At 28.6% G+C, this 21,071-nt stretch overlaps 3 protein-coding genes across 12 annotated transcripts in view; 1 reads left to right on the plus strand and 2 right to left on the minus strand.

Moving 5' to 3' along the window:
* Window positions 1-1,294: 1,294 nt before the first annotated feature.
* On the minus strand, window positions 1,295-2,262 carry LOC111677333. Its single transcript, XM_023438433.2, has one exon. It carries the CDS (start codon window positions 2,148-2,150, stop codon window positions 1,317-1,319), a length of 834 nt encoding a protein of 277 aa, XP_023294201.2. The 5' UTR covers window positions 2,151-2,262; the 3' UTR covers window positions 1,295-1,316.
* Window positions 2,263-3,192: 930 nt separating this feature from the next.
* LOC111677317 (traB domain-containing protein) lies at window positions 3,193-6,969 on the plus strand. 2 transcript variants are annotated; one of them, XM_023438411.2, is made up of 5 exons: window positions 3,193-3,420; window positions 4,221-4,547; window positions 4,726-5,681; window positions 5,753-5,872; window positions 5,939-6,969. In XM_023438411.2, the coding sequence occupies exons 2-5, from the start codon at window positions 4,340-4,342 to the stop codon at window positions 6,605-6,607; spliced, it is 1,953 nt and encodes a 650-aa protein (XP_023294179.2). In that variant the 5' UTR covers window positions 3,193-3,420; window positions 4,221-4,339; the 3' UTR covers window positions 6,608-6,969. The 2 variants fall into 2 exon arrangements, with proteins under 2 accessions (XP_023294179.2, XP_046805318.1); XM_046949362.1 differs by lacking the exon at window positions 3,193-3,420 and having other exon boundaries at window positions 4,531-4,665.
* Window positions 6,970-12,569: 5,600 nt separating this feature from the next.
* LOC111677331 (C-terminal-binding protein) overlaps window positions 12,570-21,071 on the minus strand; it is a 38,435-nt gene continuing 29,933 nt past the window's right edge. For 6 of the 9 annotated variants that reach the window (XM_046949575.1, XM_046949569.1, XM_046949570.1 and 3 more), the window contains 2 exons: window positions 16,080-16,285; window positions 12,570-15,182 (listed from right to left, as the gene is read on the minus strand). In XM_046949575.1, the coding sequence (XP_046805531.1) occupies window positions 15,111-15,182; window positions 16,080-16,285 (278 nt within the window). In that variant the 3' untranslated portion in view covers window positions 12,570-15,110. The remainder of the gene's footprint in view (window positions 15,183-16,079; window positions 16,286-21,071) is intronic. The other 3 variants (XM_046949577.1, XM_046949576.1, XM_046949578.1) reach the window with 2 other exon arrangements.

The raw sequence follows: 21,071 nt of genomic DNA on the forward strand, positions 1-21,071 counted from the left end.
AATATTGTCAACTCAGCAACAGCTATATCAACCGGAAGTTTTTCCCCAGGGAAGAACATCCAGTTACAGCCAACCTCTTACAAAAGCAACAACAATAAAGCGTATTATAAGAAGGGCCCAAAGCTTTTAAAATATTAAAATAAATAATAAATGCCACTCCAAAAAAAACCTATTCAGTTTACAAGTGAACACATGGTTATAAAAAGCAATATCAACATCTTGTTTTTTCGAATGAAAAAAGTTTAATGTAGAAGGTCCAGATCGATATAATCATTTCATTTATGATTTTATGAGGGCTTTTCCTAAGTCTTCTGCAAAACTGTTGTGGGTGTGAAATGTAGTGGGGGCAATTTCATATTCACCCATATTCTGCATTTTGATTACGTTTTATTGCATTGATTTGTTGTACGAATGAAAAGAATAAAAAACAAAACAAGTTTCCGAGAACGGGAAACTACGTACCGCGAGAGAGATGAATGATATTCTTTCTTTTTCTCTATCACGCAGAATCAAAAGTTTCCCAAAAAAAGTTTCCTAGTGTCGACCGGCAGTAAGACCTGGTTCACACTAGGAAACTTTTTTGGGAAACTTTTGATTTTTGTGTGTGAGAGTAAGAGAAAGAAATATCAACCATCTCTTTCTCTCACACACAAAATCAAACGTTTCCCAGTGTGAATCAGGTCTAACGAGCTTCAATTTCTAGTAAGTATTGTAATAATTGTTATAACATACTAGAAGCAGCTTTTGGGTTGCCGTGGATATTTCAAAAATATGTATAGATTCATACCGCCAGGGCTGTAAAACGATGGATTCGAAGCAAGAATGTAATAATTTTTAAGTGACCTCCATAATTTTTTCACCAAATTTTTATTAAAAAGGTTTCGGATATTATTTTTCGTAAAGTATATATGTCGTGCAGACAGTATGACACAAAAGAAGACTATATTGGAGGAACTAAAAAGGTTTGGGCCGAAATTTCCTTGTAAAAAAGTTTATAAAAAAGTTTCAAGAACAATTGTTAAAAATCGGCTATTAAGTATTGCACTAATGTGTGCATATTTAGTGATACATAAGATATCAAGCTATTAATTAAAATTTTAATATAACCAATTAGTCCATTGTTTTTTTTTTTTTTTTTTTTGGAAAAAATTATTTGAATGTAAACAAAACAGTGAATATAATAAGGTGAGCGGGAGTGTATTCCTTTTTATCAGCGTCTTATGTATTTCGATAAAATAAGACTTTTTGTTCTAGATACTTACCATAGTTTTAGCACAATTAAAAACATGTTAAATTTAATAAAAAAGCATATTTTATTAAATATTTTGTAGCCATTGTAAATCTTTTGAAACTGTCTCGTCATTCTTCTTAGATTTTTTGGATTTTTTCTTTTTAATATTTGATGATCCATCTGAGTCGTTTGCATCAGCATTGCTTTCATTATGTTTACGTTTATTCTTCTTTTTCTTTTTGAGTTTTTCTTCACTAACAAATTCCACCTCTTCATCTTCAGCACTGCTAATTTCTATCTGCAGTTGCTTACCATTAGTTTTGCTAGAGGCTATTATTGCATTATTTCTTTTACTTTTTTGAAGAAGACTTTCCTTTAAAATCTGGGCAGATATTTCATCGGCTTTCTGCAAACGCTTTGCCACCGCTTTATCCAATTCTAGCTTATCCTCATAATGTACACCGAGCAATGGATGTCTTACACGTATACCGGAGGGCAATGGTACTCTTTTCGCTGGAGGGCAACATTCTTCAGCACGTTCTATGGTCACAGTTTCTGCAGCTTTCAGGCGATCTCTAACAACAATTGTACCACGTACGGGTAATAAACGTAAGTCATAACGGCCCTTACGATTACAGTATGCAAATGCATGTTGTTCTTTGCCCTCATTGAATTCCATCGATACAGCTTCACTGTTGTTGATATTTGTACGGCCAGGAATCTTTAATTTTTGATTTTCCAGCTCGCTCACATCCATACCTTTGGGACATTGTAAAAGCCATATTTCATTTTCCAACAAGTCAAAATCTTGTAATTTGCCAATAGGTTTTGATTCCTCAGTCAGCTCTATTTCGGAAAACAATTTATTTTCCTCAAGAAACGATTCTTTACAGGTCAACGGATCAAATTTAGGAGCCATTATGCTTATAATATCTTTAAAGTGCTTATAAATATATATTCCTGAATAAAAAACCAAAACAAATCAGCACACGTGCAAAGAGCTGAGCCGACAAACATTTACGAAGGTGGCGGCTGACACTAAAAATTTTGGCGACGGCTTAAAATCGGCTGTAAATGTAGTAAAATTTTCTACATTATTAATAGCTGAGTTTTGGTGCTAACGCTCAAAGGCAATTTCATATGAATTAAAAATTTATAAACGTTAGTAGTTTACGTTTTTAACGTCGATAAAAGAGCTACAATAATCATTTTAATGCTTGAAATCGAAATATTAAAATTATTTTGCTTCTTTCTATATTATATAATTCAAAGCTTATGGCCATAGCAGCTAGTGCTAAATTATAGTTAAATTTAGTATTAGATTAAGTTAATTGAGATTAAATAAACGAATAAATAAAATAATAATATAATTTGTATGTTTTAGACTGAAAAGATTGATTTCTAGAGAGCGAATAATATGTTAAAAAAACTGCATCATAGATAAAAAAGTAACAACACATTCAAAAATGTCAAAAATGTTTTGCATTTTCATATTTTTAAAAATTTACTGAAAGGATAACTTACATATACCTCATTTAATAATGCAGAAAACATTCTACTAATTCTGCAATGACTTTTAAACAAATTATTGAAATTTACACATTTATAAATAATAACTACTATGAAAATTCTTTTATTTTTGTTTTGGTGTTTACAATAAAAAATCATCTAAGGCCGAAAAAATAGACATTTTTGAAATTAAATTAAACTTTATTTAATTCTCTAAATCGGTTTTTATATATCAATACAAAGATTATGTAATAAATGACCGACAAGTATATTTAATTTGGAAAGTATTTTTTTTTTTTGTATGATAGGTATCAATTTAAATTTCCAACGGTTAATTATTCTTAATCGATATGGTAGAGTAAACTCATTATACAAAATCTGGCAACACAACAATCATTTACTGTCAAAGCCATCTTTGCCAACTCACAACAAAATTTTTATCTATCAAAAAAGTTTTAAAAAGAAGAAGCAGCACGAAAGAATAGAAGAATCAGAAAAACTACGAAAAAAATTTTTAATTCGGTTTTTGATTTTTTGAAAATTTTGCATTATATTTTCCCTTTTATTTTGTTATTGAAGTCATACAAAATACAAGTTTTTTACATAAAAACTTTCCAACAAAATTGTCAAAGAAAACGTTAAAAATAAATTAAAACAAATGTCATTACAACATCTACTATGTGAGTGTTGCATGTTGTGAAATAACAATAAAAAAGTGTATTAAATGGGTTTCTTTGGCGAATACATACATATTATTTTAACGCTCAAGAATTAACAAAGTAAAATAAATTAATATAATACCATAATTTAATAACAATTTTCCTGTGACGTGGACAATAAATTTTTGTGTGTATGTGAATTAAATGGATTTGCAATATTATTTTCTGTGTATATTCGTGTTTTCATTTTCTGTCTCTGTACCCAATTAGGTCAAACAAAGAAAGACACAGCTGCTGTTTCCATTATCATTTTCAAATATTGTTTTTTGTTGTTGTTGTGTCTACATTCGGCATAAAAAATTGACAGTGTACTGATGATATTTCAGAATAATATCGTCAACTGGGAGATATTGGATGCACATACATATCGAACATAAAATTATATTGATTTTATATAGAACTTAAATGGGATTTTTAGTCGCAAGTTTCTACATACATAGTGTAAACATTATTTGTAATAAAAGAAAACATTAGGTTTATTCCGTTAAAACCGGCTATTGTGGAAACGAATGTTGACCAATTCCATTCGAATATATTTTTAATGTATCGGTTTCACTGCGTAATATTTTAGATTAATGAATATTTATTCCAGTTTCTTATATTTTTATAGGACGTAACATAGTCTAACTTTTTACTATCTATTATTATGTATGAGGAATTTGTTTTCAAAAAGTAAAATATTCCGGTTAAATATACAATTTCTACAACAAGCAAATTGAAATAGGTTAAAATTTTAATAAACTTTTTTATTTCCATTTTAGTTTTATGAATTTTAAACATAGTTTACGTAAAAAACAAGCATTCACTTTAAATATAAAAAACAACCAATCCTCCGAAAAGAATAAAAACGAATTTGTTTTTGCAACCAATTCTTCCAAATATGGACTTATCATCATCGAGTTCTTCAACCTCCACCAAAACATATACGACAGCGACCGATCTATCACAGAGACAAACGCCAAATCAAATTGATAATGCCGAAACAAACAAGAGTACAGGTACAATCAATAACGATGACACCGCCGGCAGTTATAGTTTATATGACAGTGCCATGGACAATAGTCTAACAACTTTTGTTTCCTTTAGTGGTAAGTGTCGAAATGAATCGAACGGCTATACCTACATATATAAAAACGTTGAGCGTTGCGTTACTTTTAACTTGTTTTTGTTATAATGTATGTATAAAGTAATCAAAGTTTTTATTAGGTAGGTATAACCGTAAAACAAGTTTAATAGAATGTAAAACACAATTTATTTTCCCCGTAGAAAGTGCCAACAATAACAGTTCTTTAAATTCCACCACAAACAGTAGTACACCCAAGACCACAACATCGTCCAGTGATAACTTTTCTCATCTAAATTCATCCGGATCATCATCTATAAATGATTTTGATACAACGATAAATGGCAGTGAAATGGAAGAGGATGATATCACAAGGACTACTTCTACGGCAACTTTAACTGATGCAGCAACAGCTGCCACCTCTAATACTACTGCCTCAAATAATTATGATTTTGGGCCTAATTATAATATTTCAATGTCACATAAGCCAGTTGATCATTATGCTAATAATGCAAATGCCAGCATGTTATTCATACAATCGGAGAGTACAGAGACCAATACTTCTCAGGAAGAAGTCGATCCTAAATCTCAATTAGCAAATAAGACAATATTCAAAACAGATAATCCCAATTTGTCAATTATAGAAATTAACGAGAATTCCATTAAAGAACAGGATATTGAAAATTCTGTATTGGTTATTGAGACTTCATCTGATGATGAGGACACCGATAATCTTAAAAAGCAGCAGGGTAGTAACATCACCAATATGACTGGAGCTATGAGTTCTTTACCTCCCAATGTTACATCGTCTAATAAAAATATTTCGCCCAATAAATTGCCAGCAGAGAATGCAGCTGAAAAGAGACGCAGAAAAGCGGAATCACTTATACATTCGAGTAAACAAAAACTAAATATTGCCATTGCCGAGGCATCGGCCGCTGAATCAGCCTCACCAGCAGCTGTCGTTGGTGAATCGGCTGTTGTTGGCAATGGTATACAGCCAGTGACTAAACGAGAAATAAAAATTTATGACAGTCTTGAAGAATTCGAAAAGAATTTGCCATCGACGGTTACTGTGCTGGACACACCGTTCGGAAGTAAAGTGTATTTGGTGGGTACAGCTCACTTTAGTGAAGACTCACAGGATGATGTATCATTTGTAAGTATATTATCAAGGAGTTTTAATAGTTTCTGTTTCGTTTTAACTTTATTTTTATCAACACTTTTTAGGTTATTCGTAATGTCCGTCCAGACGTTGTTATGGTCGAATTATGTCCATCACGTATACCAATTTTAAAACTTGATGAAAAAACCCTTTTAGAAGAAGCCAAAAATTTCAATATAGCAAAAGTATGTATGATATAATATTTAGATGCATTCATATTATATTTAAAATATATGTTTCTCAAATAACAGATTCGCAATATAATACAATCGCATGGTTATATTAATGGTATATTCTTCATTTTACTATTGCAAATGAGTGCACAAATTGCCAAAGATTTAGGCATGGCACCCGGTGGAGAATTCCGACGTGCTTTTGAAGAGATTCACAAGTTACCCGGCTGTATGCTACATTTAGGTGACCGTCCCATACGCATAACATTACATCGTGCATTGAGAGCACTGTCCTTGTGGCAAACAGTGAAACTTGTATGGCGTCTAACATCCACAGACACCATAAGCATTGAAGAAGTTGAAGAGTGTAAACAACGAGATCTGTTAGAGAAGTTAATGCAAGAAATGGCAGGAGAATTTCCAGCCTTCTCCGATGTCTTTGTTAAGGAACGTGATTTATTCTTGTGTCACTCTTTGCAATTGGCCGCCTTGCCACAACCGCCAGCAGATGGTGCTGGTCAACCCAAACCGGTTAGAGTAGTGGGTGTTGTGGGCATTGGCCACGCCAATGGTATAGCCAAGATGTGGGGTCATGTTGATCCCCAGACAATACCAGCCATTATGGAAATCCCACCGGCAAGTTTAAGTACGCGTATCTGCAAATATACCTTTAAATACGGTATAATTGGATTAACCATCTTTGGAGCCTTCAAATTGCTTAGACCGCGTTTGGCTCGTTTTTATTGATTTTCATGGCAGCTTATTTTCACACATACACTTTCCTAGAAAACGTTTTAGTGCAACGTTATGCTTTTAAAAAACCAACCAACCAACAAACAAACAAATATATAAAAAATAACTAGTGTTTATTCAATATTATGGCAATTTATTTTTAGGCATTATAATGCAATATTATATTTATTTTTTAATCAAATTCAATGATGAAATATATACGTATATAACAAAACTAAAGGATAAAATTCTTAATTTTTCATTATCATTTTATTTTTCACAAATAAAAATACAAGAACAAGAAATTAAAACCACTGATGCAGCTGTATGAATAAGAATAAAAAAAGAAAACATTCCATGAAGAAGTGAAAGAAAAACCAAAAGATAAAAATGAAATTTTAACTTTTACATTCGTACATATTTAAATGTGATTTTCCTTCCGTAATATTACTACTACAAGTGTTTAAAAAATTTTAACTTATGAAACAAAAACTAATTGAAACGAAACGTACTTTATGTGTAAATAATAAATAAATTAATTAAAATGTGATGATTTATGGCATATTCAACAACAACAACAAAAACAAACAAACAAAAATACATTTTTAACAAAACTACTCCCAAGGAAACATTCCCCCATATATTCAATCTACTATGTAGTTTATATACATAAAAATATTTTATTTTCCCTTTTTTATATACATTTAAAAAATATGTAAAATATATATAAATATATACTAATATAAAAAAAACATATATTCCAGAGATTTGATCTAAACAAAAAATAAATAAATATATATTTACACAAAAACTTACAAAGGGATTCAACAAATAAATATTTCAAAAATAACAAATAAATATAACAATTATAATTGTAATAATATTGAAATGTATTTTAGTTTTTAAGTAATTGTTTTTTATTAATTATTGTAAATGTTTGAAATTGTATTAAAATTTAAAAAAAATCGTAGTCTGTGCATTTATTACTCGTTGCATGTAGAATTTATGTAAATGAAAATGTAATAAAAACAAACAATAAAATTCTAAATTAACAAAAATCTATATAAATAAATTTTGAATTATATTTTAAACTTTATTATTATGAAGGGCCAGTTCGGAAATACATTACTGCACAACTTTTGATGATTGCTGCTGTTCGGCCACTGTTCTTTTCTGTTACAAATAAAATTGTTTGTACAGCTGTCGAAGTATTGGAGAGCAACACAAATTTATGTTAGAGATGTAGTTCGTTAAGTTAAATTATTTTGCGCGACATAGTTCATATAGGTCCTGATCAATTAGCAAATAATTTAGTTCTTGAAGTTAAATGCTCAAATTCTTTTGTGCGACATAGTTCAGATAGGACCTGATCAATTTGCAAATAACTTGAAAGCAAATTTAGGTAAAAATTTATAAAATATACATTTGTTGATGCTGCTAGGAGATTTTCTCTACTTCGGCCAACGATTTTTTGCGACTGATGGACTAGGTAATGTTCACCCAGCAAAAAATAATTGATGTCATTCTTTACAAACGACATCTTAATCACATCTAAATATGCGATTACATACTATTCACTTTTATAAACCAAATATTTTCTTAAAAATGAAAACCCAGTTAAAAGTAAGAAATGAGAAGTAGAAAAGTCATTACAAAAACATATTTGAAGTACATTCAGTTTTGGTAAGAAACCAGTGAAATTTTCATGTGTCATTATTATTATTATTTATTAGTATTATTAATACTTTTAAGTTACAATTTTGGTTACAATTTGATTATATAATCATTAAATTAATTTTAGCTCTATAAAAGTACATTTGTATTATTTTTAACAAAATTTACACATTCTTTCCTAAATACATATTCATTTCTTTCTTTTTTTATATATGTTGGCATGGAGTTATATAGTTTAAGTCCTTTGTAGAATAACGATAGCTGCGCAGTTGTGTTATGTGCTGGCCGTAGTCTGAAGTCTTCTGCATTTCTCAGTCTATATGGTTGTATATCACCTACATAATTTAATTGTTCGCATAGATATCCTGGTGCTTTTCCGCTCTTCATTTTTTGTATAAATAGTATTGTATTTAACTCTAGTCTTTGCTTGATATTTTGTATTGATGTATATCTGTTACATTTAAGTATTATTCTCATAGCTTTGTTTTGAAATTTTTGTAATCTTTCTAATTGTGTTGTTTTACAGCATGTATATATGATTGTGTAGCCGTACTCGAAATGTGGTTTTACTATTGTATTATAAACATTAATTGATGTCATTGTTGATATATTCTTTCTTATTCGTTTGAAAAAACCGATTTTTTTGGCAATTTTTTTACATATATAATCTATGTGATCTTTAAAGCTTAGTTCCTTATCAATTATAAAACCGAGATATTTAATTTGATTTACTTTTTCTATTATATTATTATTTATTGTAAATATTGCACTGTTTGTAATGTTAATTTCCATTATTTTAGTTTTATTTTCATTTAATTTTAGTTTATTCATTTTCAACCAGTTATTGATATTGTTCATATCGTGCTCTAAATTATCTTTACAATTGTTATCATTCTCGTCCTCAGCAAATATTAATGTATCGTCCGCATATAAAATAATTTCACTTTTTTCCAAAACATTTGGCATATCATTTATATATATAATGAATAACAATGCACCCAGGATTGATACCTGTGGAACACCGTAATCATTTATACTTGAATTAGATTTTATATTGTTAATTTTAGTGTATTGAATTCTATTAGTTAAATACGAATTAAACCATTTTAGTTCATTATTTTGTATTCCGTACATGTACATCTTTTTTAATAATATTTTGCGGTCTATTGTTTCGAATGCTCTCTTAAAGTCCAGAAATATTGCCATTATTTTATTATTTTTCTTTTTATTTTTCCATCTGTTTACTACATAGTTCACTGTAGTTTCACACGAATATTTATTTCGAAATCCCGATTGATATTTAGATAAAATTGAATTTTCCTCTAGATATAATTCGAGTTGTTCTTTTACTACTTTTTCAAGAATTTTTTCACATGTTTTTAATGAGTTTATCGGTCTAAATTCTTCACAATTTCTCGTGTTTTTTACTTTTTCTATTGGTGTTATTATGGTTTCTTTCCAATTTGTTGGAAATTCTCCACTTTCCAGTGATTTATTAATTATATTGACTAAAATGTCACCCACTAAGCTTTAATTGTCTAGAATGATTTTATTTGATATCTTGTTAAAATCTTGTTTTTTATTCATTTTACTTATTATATGTCTTAGTTCTATATTATTTATTGCACGGAATTTAAAATTAGTTATTACTGGTTGTATACTATTTGAATATTGCACATTTTCAATGGAATCTCTTATCTCTCTTATACTATTTATAAAGTATTTGTTAAATTCGTCAGCTATTTGTTTATTTTCCTTATATTCTATTTGATTAAATATCACAGATTTTATCACAGTTTGGTTTTTTCTAAGCACTAAGTTTTTTATTTGGTTCCACATTTGTTTTTGATCTTTCGCATTGGTAATTTTGTTATTTATGTATTTCTTCTTTTCATTCTGTACTTTTGTTTTGTATAAGTTTCTACTCGATATATAGATTGACCACGCTTCATTCGTATTTTGAAATTTGGCTAATTCATGTTTTCTTATTTTATCTATTTTCAATCTTTTTAGTTCTGAGTTAAACCAATTATTGATGTTACTTCGTTGTGTTATTGTTTTTCTATACGTAAATTTGTTCACTGTTTCATCAAAACATTTATCTAAATTCGATGCTATTTCATTTATGTCATCACTTAGATTTGGAGCTATTATTTCACTTAAATAACTATAAAATAAGTTTTTTTTATAATTAAATATTTCTTTAGTTTCATTATGTGTTTCTTTGTCATATTTGGTTTTTATATTAACAACTAATGTTTCGTGGTCCGCTATATTATTATTAGCACTGTTTTCTATAGACACATTTTCACTATTTGTTAGGATATAGTCTATTAAAGTATTGGATCTATTTGTTACACGAGTATAATTATTTACTATTTGATTCAGACCATTATCATTTATTATGTTCTCTATCTTGTTTTTGTAAAAACTGTTTTGTAACCAGTCAATATTAAAATCTCCACTAATTATAATATCACAGTTAATGTCACATATCACTTCGAGTATATCGTTGAAAATTGTACAAAATTCCGCCTCGCTACAACTAGGTGATCTATATACCGCACCAATAACTATGTTTGTATTGTAGAGTTCAGCTTTGCATAAAAGTATCCAATATTTAGAGTCTTCGTTTTTTTCCATAATTTTATTTATTTTCCATTCTTTTTTAAAATAAATTATTACACCTCCAGTTCTTCGAGAGTTAGACAGTGATATTAAATGTTCGTATTTGGGTAATATAATTTCACTACTTTCATGTTCGCTAAGAGAATATGTTTTATTTTTGACATTCAAATATCGGATTTTAACTGCTTCTTAAACTAAGATTAGATGTCGTTCAAAGTTGCCAAAAATGAACAACATCCCTCGCTAGGGTTTTCATCTGAATTTGAAGCACTTCGAGTTATTAGTTCTGATGAAAATGCTACTTTGAGACGAAATTGAATTGCTTCTTCTTTTTCTTACGCCTCTTTTCTATCGTTGCGTAACTGAATACGTAAACGTAATCGAAACACAGAATAGGGGTGATAGGGTTCTCAGAACCTTTGGAACAGTAGTATACCGGGCTATTGCAGGTTGTGCAATGATGAGGAGGAAGTAGAGACGATTGAGCATATTATCTGCCAATGTCCTAGGATACAAAACCTGAGGCTGAAATGGCTAGGGAATAGGTTCCACGGCGAACTGGGGGAAATTGCGGGACTTAACCCTCGCAACCTATTAGGTCTTGTCAAAGGGAATTAGTCACTTCTTTGACTGGGCTTTATAGGAGGACATGGATTTTCGTTATTATTTTATGATTATTTATGTATCTGTGTTTTATTATCTATTCACATATTCTCTTTACCTATTTTCTTTCATTCTTGTATTGTTGTAGCGTTTTTGTCTTCTCTGTCTTGAATCGTCACTTCTTGAAGGGAATCACAATGGACCGTATGGTCTCCGAGTGAATATACGCCGTTTTTTACGGTGTATAACCCTTCCCAACCTAACCTATAGGGGTGAATACCGGAGAAAAAATAAGACAAATTTTCCCAAAATGATTTTTGGAAAATCTTGTGATGTAAGGCTCGATAAACATAAAAATATCTATTACTGGGAAAAGGGGATTTATATACATTTTAACAGCTGAGGGTGTCTTCATATTTCTGGTCCGTTTTATTCCAGTATGGAAAAAAGTCTCTTAAGTGGTATTCTGTGAAAAGATATTAGACTTTTGCAAAAGACTTTAATATTACAGGAAAGTTTTCCTGTGAGTTTCCGCAAAAATCGTCTTTCAGGTTTATTATATGTCCAACGTCTAATTGCAATCATGCTTAAGTTCTAATTTAGTTCTGTTTTCTTGTTCGCTTTACTATATGATCACCTCTTCTGTTAAAATACTCCTTCAAACTGCCCGGCATAAATAAAACGAAGTACTTCCAAGAGAATAACATTTATCACCACTTCAAAAGTGAATTTGTTTACCTTCTGTTTGCCTTATTGATTTCCAAAGAAGCGAAAAGAATCCAATATTGTTTAAAATTGAGGGTATATGAGCTCAAAGGCTCGGAAGGGACGATTTTATCCATTTTAAATGGACAGACCTGTCAGTCGGACGGATAATTAAATCGATTTAGAAAATGAATCTAAGCCGATTGGTAGGACGAATATTTGTGTATGTTACAAACATCAACACAAACCCACTAAAATATTGTAAAATGGTTATTATTTGACAGGCCTATGTTTGATCGCTCGCCTCTAGTTGTTACATTGACAAGCAGAGAACTAGCAGCCCTCTTTTGATATTAAAAAAAACAACTTTTTCGCTTTTTATATACTTTATTTGTAATTATCGTTTATAATCTTAAAAACTACCAGAATCATAATCTGAATTTAAAACTTTTTTTATTTTAATTAGAAATTTCTTATTTTGTTTCTTTTGTTTTGTTTTTTTTTTAACATAGAAATATACCAAAAAAGCTTATGATTTCGACGTAAAATTAAAAAATAAAAATTATAAGAAAATTAAAAATTAAGACATAAGTTTAATATACTTAAAATTAACGTATATTTATAGATACAGTAGATGTATTTGTTTTTTATTAATTTTTTTTCAATTTTTTGTTGTTTCTTTACTTTAACATGTAATAAGGATTTTGTTTTTGTTTTTTTTTTTTAATTTAATTCTTTACAAAAATTTAAAAATTACAAAGAAATTAAAAGAAAAATTAAAATAAAAAATTAAAAAAAAAAAATAATAAAAAGTAGGAAGAAAGAAAAATTGATGGAAGAAGGGAAATGGGATTGGTTGGTTGGTAGGTTTGGTTTTGTGTTATTTTCCATTTTTAAGCAGAGTTTTTTTTTATATATATAGTAAGGAATTTTTATGAGTGGTGTTTGGCAAATGACCCAACGAGTTAGACGTTGTGGTGTAATTCCAGCATATCAATTCAGGAAGTATGAAAGCAAAATAATTAAAGCCACATTGAAATGGTAAAAGTTTATTGAAATTATAAGAAGTTTTGTAAAGGAATAACGTAAATTTAGATTTAAATGTTGTTGTTATTTTTTTTAACTTTTAAATTGATGCGTGTTTTTCTTGGGCAATATTTTGTTTTAATAATTTAATATAGATAAATTAATAAGCGTGTTATTTCGTTTTTTTTGTTTTTGTTTCTTTTGCTATATTATTACATATAATTTTTTGTTATGGTTTCTTTTTTTCAAAACAAAGGACTAAAATGTTTATTTGTGGCTGCTTAACTGATTGTTTTGAATGTTTATTGTTTCATTTTTTTTTTACTTGTTGTGGGGGGAGTTATTGTAGTAGTAGGTTGTGTTGTTAGATGTGTGGGTATTTTGCAGTGATGGTATGATAAACTACATGTACATACATATGTACATATACTATTATGTATACATACATAGATATTTATTATTTTGTTTATATTTATAAATATATTTTTGTTTTGTTTTTATTTAATGCAATTTTCATTTTTTGAAATTTCCATTTTAAAAATGTTCCTTCTTTTGACTCGAATACTTTTGTAAATAATGCGCTGTGAAAAATCTTCTTTATGATTCACAAAACTCTTTCGTATTTGTTGTTAAAGTTTGCCACTGCTTTTCAAATGCTACAGAAACTAAAATTAGAAATGCCCATCATATGTATAAATAGTAAATTAGTTAACATTTAACTTTAAGTATTAATATGAAATTGCTTTTCATCTTTCATTTTGTTTATTCAAATATTAGTTGTTGTTCACAAATTTTGAATAAACTCTCAGCACAAACATATCTTTTTTAAGATACAACATTTTAAAATGATAGCAAAACTCGAAACGCAAAGATCATGGTCTACATTTCTAAAGAATTAAGCTGCGCTAAAACCAAACATTAGGTTTTTGAGATATCGTGTCTTACCTATATCCAAACTAGAACAAATTATGACAAATTGTTATAAATTATCCATTTTTTCTCAATTTAGAGTTGTTCTAAGCTTTTGGATAATATAATATATATCAAAATAAAGAATATCTAAATTTTATTATAATGTCGAGAGATTGGACTTTGAAATGACACAAGTTTTATAAACAAAGGCGAATTCACGCTATTGCAACGTCTCAAATATGGCCATTAAAGCGTTTTTTTTCAAACTTTAAGAAATAATATCTCAAAAACTTCTGAAGTACAAGTTGGAAAAGTTAACTTTGGTCTCAATGTTTAGCCACAAGATTATAAATTCATTAGAATTGTACACTTTCTATACATATTTACATTAATTTCAGTTTTCATAACATTTCAAAATCAAACAGACTTAAAGCAAAAGAAAACACTTTAAATACATATTTTCAATGCAAATACATACAATTTTAAAATGGTGTTTTCTGCTTCTATCGCTGATATTAAAAATGAATATAATATGATTTTACATGTTAATTTTGTTTCAAATGATCTCTTGTTAAAAGCATTGTTTGTTTGTATTTTGTATTTACTTTAACAATTAATACGATTTTGTTTTAGCATTAAATCAACACAAATATTCTATAATTTAGTTAAATATTTCATTGATTATTCAGTTTTTTCATTTGCAAATCTTGAAGAGCATTTTAAGAAGGAAGCTGAGTTTTGGATGTTTAAACAGAAGTCTACGACGACGACACGACTATTGCTAAGGTATGTATATTTGTGTGTGTAATTGGTTATTGTTAAAAGTAACAAGAGTAGTTGTTGTTGTTGAAATGCTTGGTTGTTGTTTGACGTTAAACTTCTGAAAAATAGTCTTCATCCGAATATTTTTGAATTAAAGAAAAACGTTTAAAAATATTTATGAAAAATTGGTGGTGGCGGTGCTTTTGAACTATTGAACCTCCGATGACTCTGGCTTAGATGTTGATGGATGATGATTATTAGGGTCTGGCGCCGTCTGGGGCTGTAAAGATAAGATCAAGTAGCAAAAATAATTATTATTAAACAAATTTTAACAAAATAAATACGGGAGTTATATATCAAGTAGATAATGATTGTTTCTACAAAATGTCAAAATGTACGATCAAAAACATGAAAAGTGAAATTTTCTAAACTAAAAAAAAGAAAACACAAAACTATGTATGTATGTAATTAACAACAAATATGTTATGCCTAAAAAGTTTGCAATATTAAAAATAAATATAAAAAAGTTTCAAACAAATTTTGGTAAATAAGTAGAACTAGCATTAACACGATGTATTAGTAAAAATAATATTTATTTCAAATTCAAATTCATTTTCCAAAATATTTTAGAAAAATATAACAAACAACCAACAACAACATTAAATATGATTACAGCCATAATAAACAACAATAAATTCACAAATATGTATGTTTTTAATGTATTTTAATAAAAAAATAAATAAAACAAAAGTTTTCAAAAATGATACGAAATTCCATTTCTTACATTATTACTTTTTTTTTGCTAAAACTATTTAAATACTCAATTAGCAACTTTTTATTTAAATTAAATATATATTAAACAAAAAGAAAGGAAAACAACAACAACAAGAATAATAATATGTAATATATAAAATTATAGTAATGATGATGAGTTTAATTAATTAAGAAAGTAACAAAACAACATTTCAAATTGTGCCAAATTCGAATGGTAGAGAAAAAGAGAAGTCCACAACAAATTCTTCATTTTGTTTTTTTTTTATTTAATTTTTATTATTATATTATTAATAATAAATAATTTCTTTTATAAGCATGAGTGTGTATTGTAATGTGTGTGTTTTTTTATTATTTAAAATTTCTTAATAAAAATTTGTTGATTTTGTTGATGGTTGGTACCTACCGATTTACTACTCACAAGTCCTAGCTGCAATCCAACCTGTGGTAATACATGTACTGGTGGTACGGTTGGTACTGGCGATGGATTGACATTCGTTGCTGCCCCGCCTACCACTGATAACGGTACACCTCCTACGCTATGTGGGGCATCATGGGGTGTGGTACTGTGTGCCTGTTGCAATGCGCCTGCATAATATCCTCCATTTAATCCTGTTTTATACATATTGAGTTTTTCAATGTAAAACAAATTCATTTGAAGAATGTTTTTTTTAAAGGAATTTTGAGGTAGTAGTAGACATGTTTTTGTTTTCTTTTATTTAAAAGAATAATAGTTTTTTTATCATTTTGAATCTAGTTCAATCATTGTGAATATTTAAGGTATATTTTTATGCAACATGTCAGAAAGTTAATTTAAATTGCTATTGAACAATATAGATTTCGAATTTAGAGCAACAAATTGTACTACGTATTGAAATGAAAGTGTTTATTCTATAATATTTAGCGACAAATAAAAAGCAAGCTTAATTAACTAAGAAATACATTAAGAACTCCTTATACTTATCATAATTGAACAAATAGAAAACTAATTGCCTAAAAAATTTTTGAACATTTGTACGAGAGACTGCACACAAAAATATTTTATTACTCTACGTGTTGTTTTAGAAAAAAACCAAAATAAAAATCCATTCCATATGCACTGCAACAAATAGAAATATTCAAGTCCTTTTAATAGTTATACACAATGAGTTGTTTGTGAAAATCATTACATATATTCGATAAAAAAGCAAAGACTAATCTGAATAGTACCATGGTGCATATACAATAGGACAATAAAAATCTTTCAAAATTTAAATATTCCATGTGTTTTCTAGTAATACATTTTTTTGAAATGCAGAAATAGCGGGGGGAAGTGGGTGGGGTTTGGTTTTATATAAAGTTTTGTATTTCAAAAAAATATCATTTGATTTGAATTAATAATTTCAGTAATGACTACTTGTACCCAGTAACTGACTTTTAAATTATGATTCGAGGTTATCCGGCGTGTGTTTGGAGAAACCCCACCAAACAGAGCACCGAATTTAGTTAAATCAAAAGTATTTTATGATCTCCACTAGAATTAAGTTTTAGAGTTTAAATACTTGTAAAGTTGGTTTAGCTGGGTTGACAAATCCAAGGTATTGATCGTTGAATTCAGAGTCGATTGTTGTGGGAAAGTTTTAATATCTTCTCCACCACCAATTACACATCTCTTTTTGAGGTAAAACGAAAGAACGGCTTTAGTGCAAAACAATGCATAACTTGGAAACAGTTTTACGAAGTAATAAAATAATAGCAATGACGCGAGAGTTGTTCTCCAACTCAGACCTGAATCACGACTCGTGTATTAAAAGTTACAAAAAAGTGTTATACACCTGTGAACTATATCCATTTTAAGAAAATATAGTTTTCTTTTATAAAGACCATTCGTGAGCTAGATTGAACGGTTAAGAACGGTTCCTTTTACTTATTTTTTTTAACTTTACGTTTTCTTTTTAAACAAAATATATATTTTTTACTTTATTAAAGATCCTTAGAATACGTTCAAACATATCTAATATTTGACGAAAAATAAATAACCTAACTATTTTTGTTTCTTTATATGATCAAAACGATTAATAAAGACCATCAAAAAAATATATATATTCTGTATGAGTGAATTAAGGACCGCAAAATGTTGATGTTTTAGGGGTCACGCCATTTTCGACAAATATTTGATAGATATGATATAAGGTACGGTTTTTTGTGCAATATTAGATGCGGACTTTAAAACATACATATCTATTTGTTTTTATATATGAAAGAGTACAACACATCTCACTTGGAAACTTAAGACATTTTAAAACGATATTCCATAATAAATATATTCACCCCTATTCTGCATTTCAATTACGTTTTTCCGTACAAATTAAAAAAATAAATTGTAAAAAATAAAAGGAATTACATTACTTTTCAATGGTTTATGTCTGAGATCTTTAGGAAATTCATTTTCATTCAATTTATACACGAACTTCTTACGAAATTGAAGGAAGTCTACAGAAATTAAGTTTTACATTTAGGACGGTTTTTTTCTGATAAAGATAATCTGCATTTAAATCTATGTTTTGTGTTTTTCAGTAACGTTACTTATTATCTTAGTTTAACTGAATGTATTTGGCCAATTAAACCTAAGTTATAAGCGAGAAAACACAATTAACAATAAAAAATAAAATAATGAATTTGGAAGAAGAAAAACGTATTATTTTAAGTAAATAGCAATTTTTTCCTTAGTTTTATAATTATTATTATAGTTTTAAAATTTATTTTAATTAAAGGAGTATTTGCAAATAGCTGCTCTTCATTGCTTATGTTTTTGACTGAAAATTTGGCAAAACTAAGGGCGGGTTTTTCTGATAAAGATAATCTTCATTCTTTGGTTAATCCTGGTTTAATATAAGGAGTGAGATCGAAAAATTCTTAACACACGTTTTTCATTACATTTTTCAACCAAAGTATTATTTGATTTTTTTTGATCAAGTTACCTTTGAAAAACATGTCAGTTATTATGTGTAATGTCAATTATATTTTTTTGTTAATCTGATTAAAATGAGTGACCAGAAAAAAGTGCGTACTGAAATTATTAAATATTTTCAATTAAACCCAACTTGGTCTTACAAAAAGTTGGCCAAGCATACAAAGGTCTGCCGTCAAACTGTTTCCAATGTTATTAAACAGTACCGGGAGAACTTGTCAGTTGATAGAAAACCTGGTTCAGGTAGAAGGAATGGTCCACATGATGTTTCTAAAGCCAAAAAATAGAACGCATTTTCAAAAGAGCTCCCAACACATCCGGTAGGAAAGCAGCTCGGTTAGCCCAGTGCTCGGACTATTTGGTACGAAAAGTTAAAGCTAATGCGGGTTTAAAAACATACAAGGCTTAAAAAGTTCCTGACAGGAACGCTGCTAAAAATTTAGAGGCCAAAAACAGAGCACGGAAATTGAAGTCAAGTTTTATAAAAAAATATTCTTGCTGCATAATGGATGACGAAACGTATGTTCTGGCAGATTTTTCGCAACTTCCAGGTCAAAAGTTTTATGTTGCTGATGCTCGAGGGAATGTTGAATAAAAGTTTAGGACCCAAAAGCAGACAAAATTTCCCAGAAAGTTCTTGGTATGGCAAGCAATATGCAGTTGCGGCAAAAGAAGCCAATCAATCATTTGTTACAACGGGCTCTATAAATACCGAAATTTACATCAAGGAATGTTTACAAAAAAGGTTGCTTCCATTCATAAGACTTCATAATGTGTCCACTTATTTTTGGCCTGACTTGGCATCCTGTCACTATGGTAAACAAGCCCTTGAGTGGTACAAGAACAATAATGTGGTATTTGTACCAAGAGAGGCAAATCCTCCAAACTGCCCGGAGCTAAGGCAAGTGGAGAGATATTGGACTCTTGTTAGAAGAGAATTGAAGAGTACAAAAAGGTGTCCAAAAGTGTGGTAGATTTTAAACGGAGATGGACTACATGTTCGAGCAAAGTGACAGAAAGCACTATAAAAACGTTAATGGAAGGGTTTCCGAAAAGGGTTCAAAATTTCATCAATAGTGATTAAAACTATAAAAATATTTTTTTTGTAAATTGTAATAATAATTTGAATCAAATAAAAAAAAATAATGCTGTAAGTTTAGTTTTTTCTTTTTTATAAACATATATGTATGTTAAGAATTTTTCGATCTCACTCCTTATGTTGTGTGTTTTTCAGTTATCATGATTACTACATTCAAGTTACTTATTATCTTAGTTTAACTGAATGTAATTGGCCATTTAACTTAGGTTTTTTTATAAGTGAGAACAGACAATCAACAAAAACAATAAAATAATGAATTCGGAAGAAGAAAAACTTAATATTTAAAGTCAATAGTATTTTTTATATTTCTTTTATAGATATTATTGTTTTAAATGGTTATTTATATTTTTCTAAAATTTTACATTTTACAAAACTAATATTTGCAAAAAACAGTTTAAGTTTTTTACTGAAAAGTTGGCAATACTAACAAAGTAAACTAATTCTATATCCATAACTGAAAAACACAGTCATCGGTTAAAGTCCGCCAAAATTTGTTTCGAGTTTAATTTAGTTTAATGTAGTAAATGATCTTAAATCCATAACTGAAAAACACAATCATCGGTTAAAGTCCGCTTAAGCCTTGTTTAACTGAATAGTAAGTTACCCGCCCTAATTGAAATTAAAGATAACAAATCTGTCAATAATTATAAAAAAAGTAAAAATTCGGAAGGACAGATAATCTTTACATTAATTACAAATTTATTATTACAAGTCAGTAAATGTAAAATAAGACAAAAATGTATACCATAAACCAGTTGTGTGTGTAAATTTACATTAAGTAACAACTGTATTCGAAAGTATTTGTATAATTGATACTTATGTTCAACATAAAATGCTGTAAAGAGAAATAAATTAATAATGATTTTATCCTTAGTAAATGGAATGATGGAAACGATTAAAAATGTGCAAATTGTTTTTTTTTTTAATTTTTGCCAAATTAATAAAATTAAATCGTGACTCTGTCTACCATAAACATAAAGATAACTTATATAAATAATTACTGACTTTCTTCTAAAAAAAAGAAAAGGAATTTGTGTTTGTGTGTGTGTGTAAAGGTAAGTTTGAAGTTGGTGTATGTGTATTCTAAATATGTATAAATATAATAAATAACTAAATACTAAAGGGTATTTTAAAACAAATAATAAAATTATAATTTTTGGATTTATTTATTTTTTTTTTCATTCATTTAATTCAATTAAATAGTTTAAATATTATTGCTCTTTTTTAAATGATTCCATCATCCCACCAGTTGAGTTGTAATTTGTTATTTTTTTATGTTTAAGCTTACCACACAAAAAGAACTTAAGAAATTTCAGTTTAGACTTTTTTTAAAATAATTTACGCGTTTT

This window comes from Lucilia cuprina, chromosome 4 (assembly GCF_022045245.1).
Source record: "Lucilia cuprina isolate Lc7/37 chromosome 4, ASM2204524v1, whole genome shotgun sequence".
Taxonomy (NCBI): Eukaryota; Metazoa; Arthropoda; class Insecta; order Diptera; family Calliphoridae; genus Lucilia; species Lucilia cuprina.

Bases quoted from the DNA above. Each gene is read 5' to 3' on its own strand.
- LOC111677333 (XM_023438433.2), bottom strand. From the start codon at position 2,150: ATGGCTCCTAAATTTGATCCGTTGACCTGTAAAGAATCGTTTCTTGAG.
- LOC111677317 (XM_023438411.2), top strand. From the start codon at position 4,340: ATGGACTTATCATCATCGAGTTCTTCAACCTCCACCAAAACATATACG. The intron at 5,682-5,752 runs GTAAGTATATTA...AACACTTTTTAG, and splicing joins CACAGGATGATGTATCATTT to GTTATTCGTAATGTCCGTCC. The intron at 5,873-5,938 runs GTATGTATGATA...CTCAAATAACAG, and splicing joins AAAATTTCAATATAGCAAAA to ATTCGCAATATAATACAATC.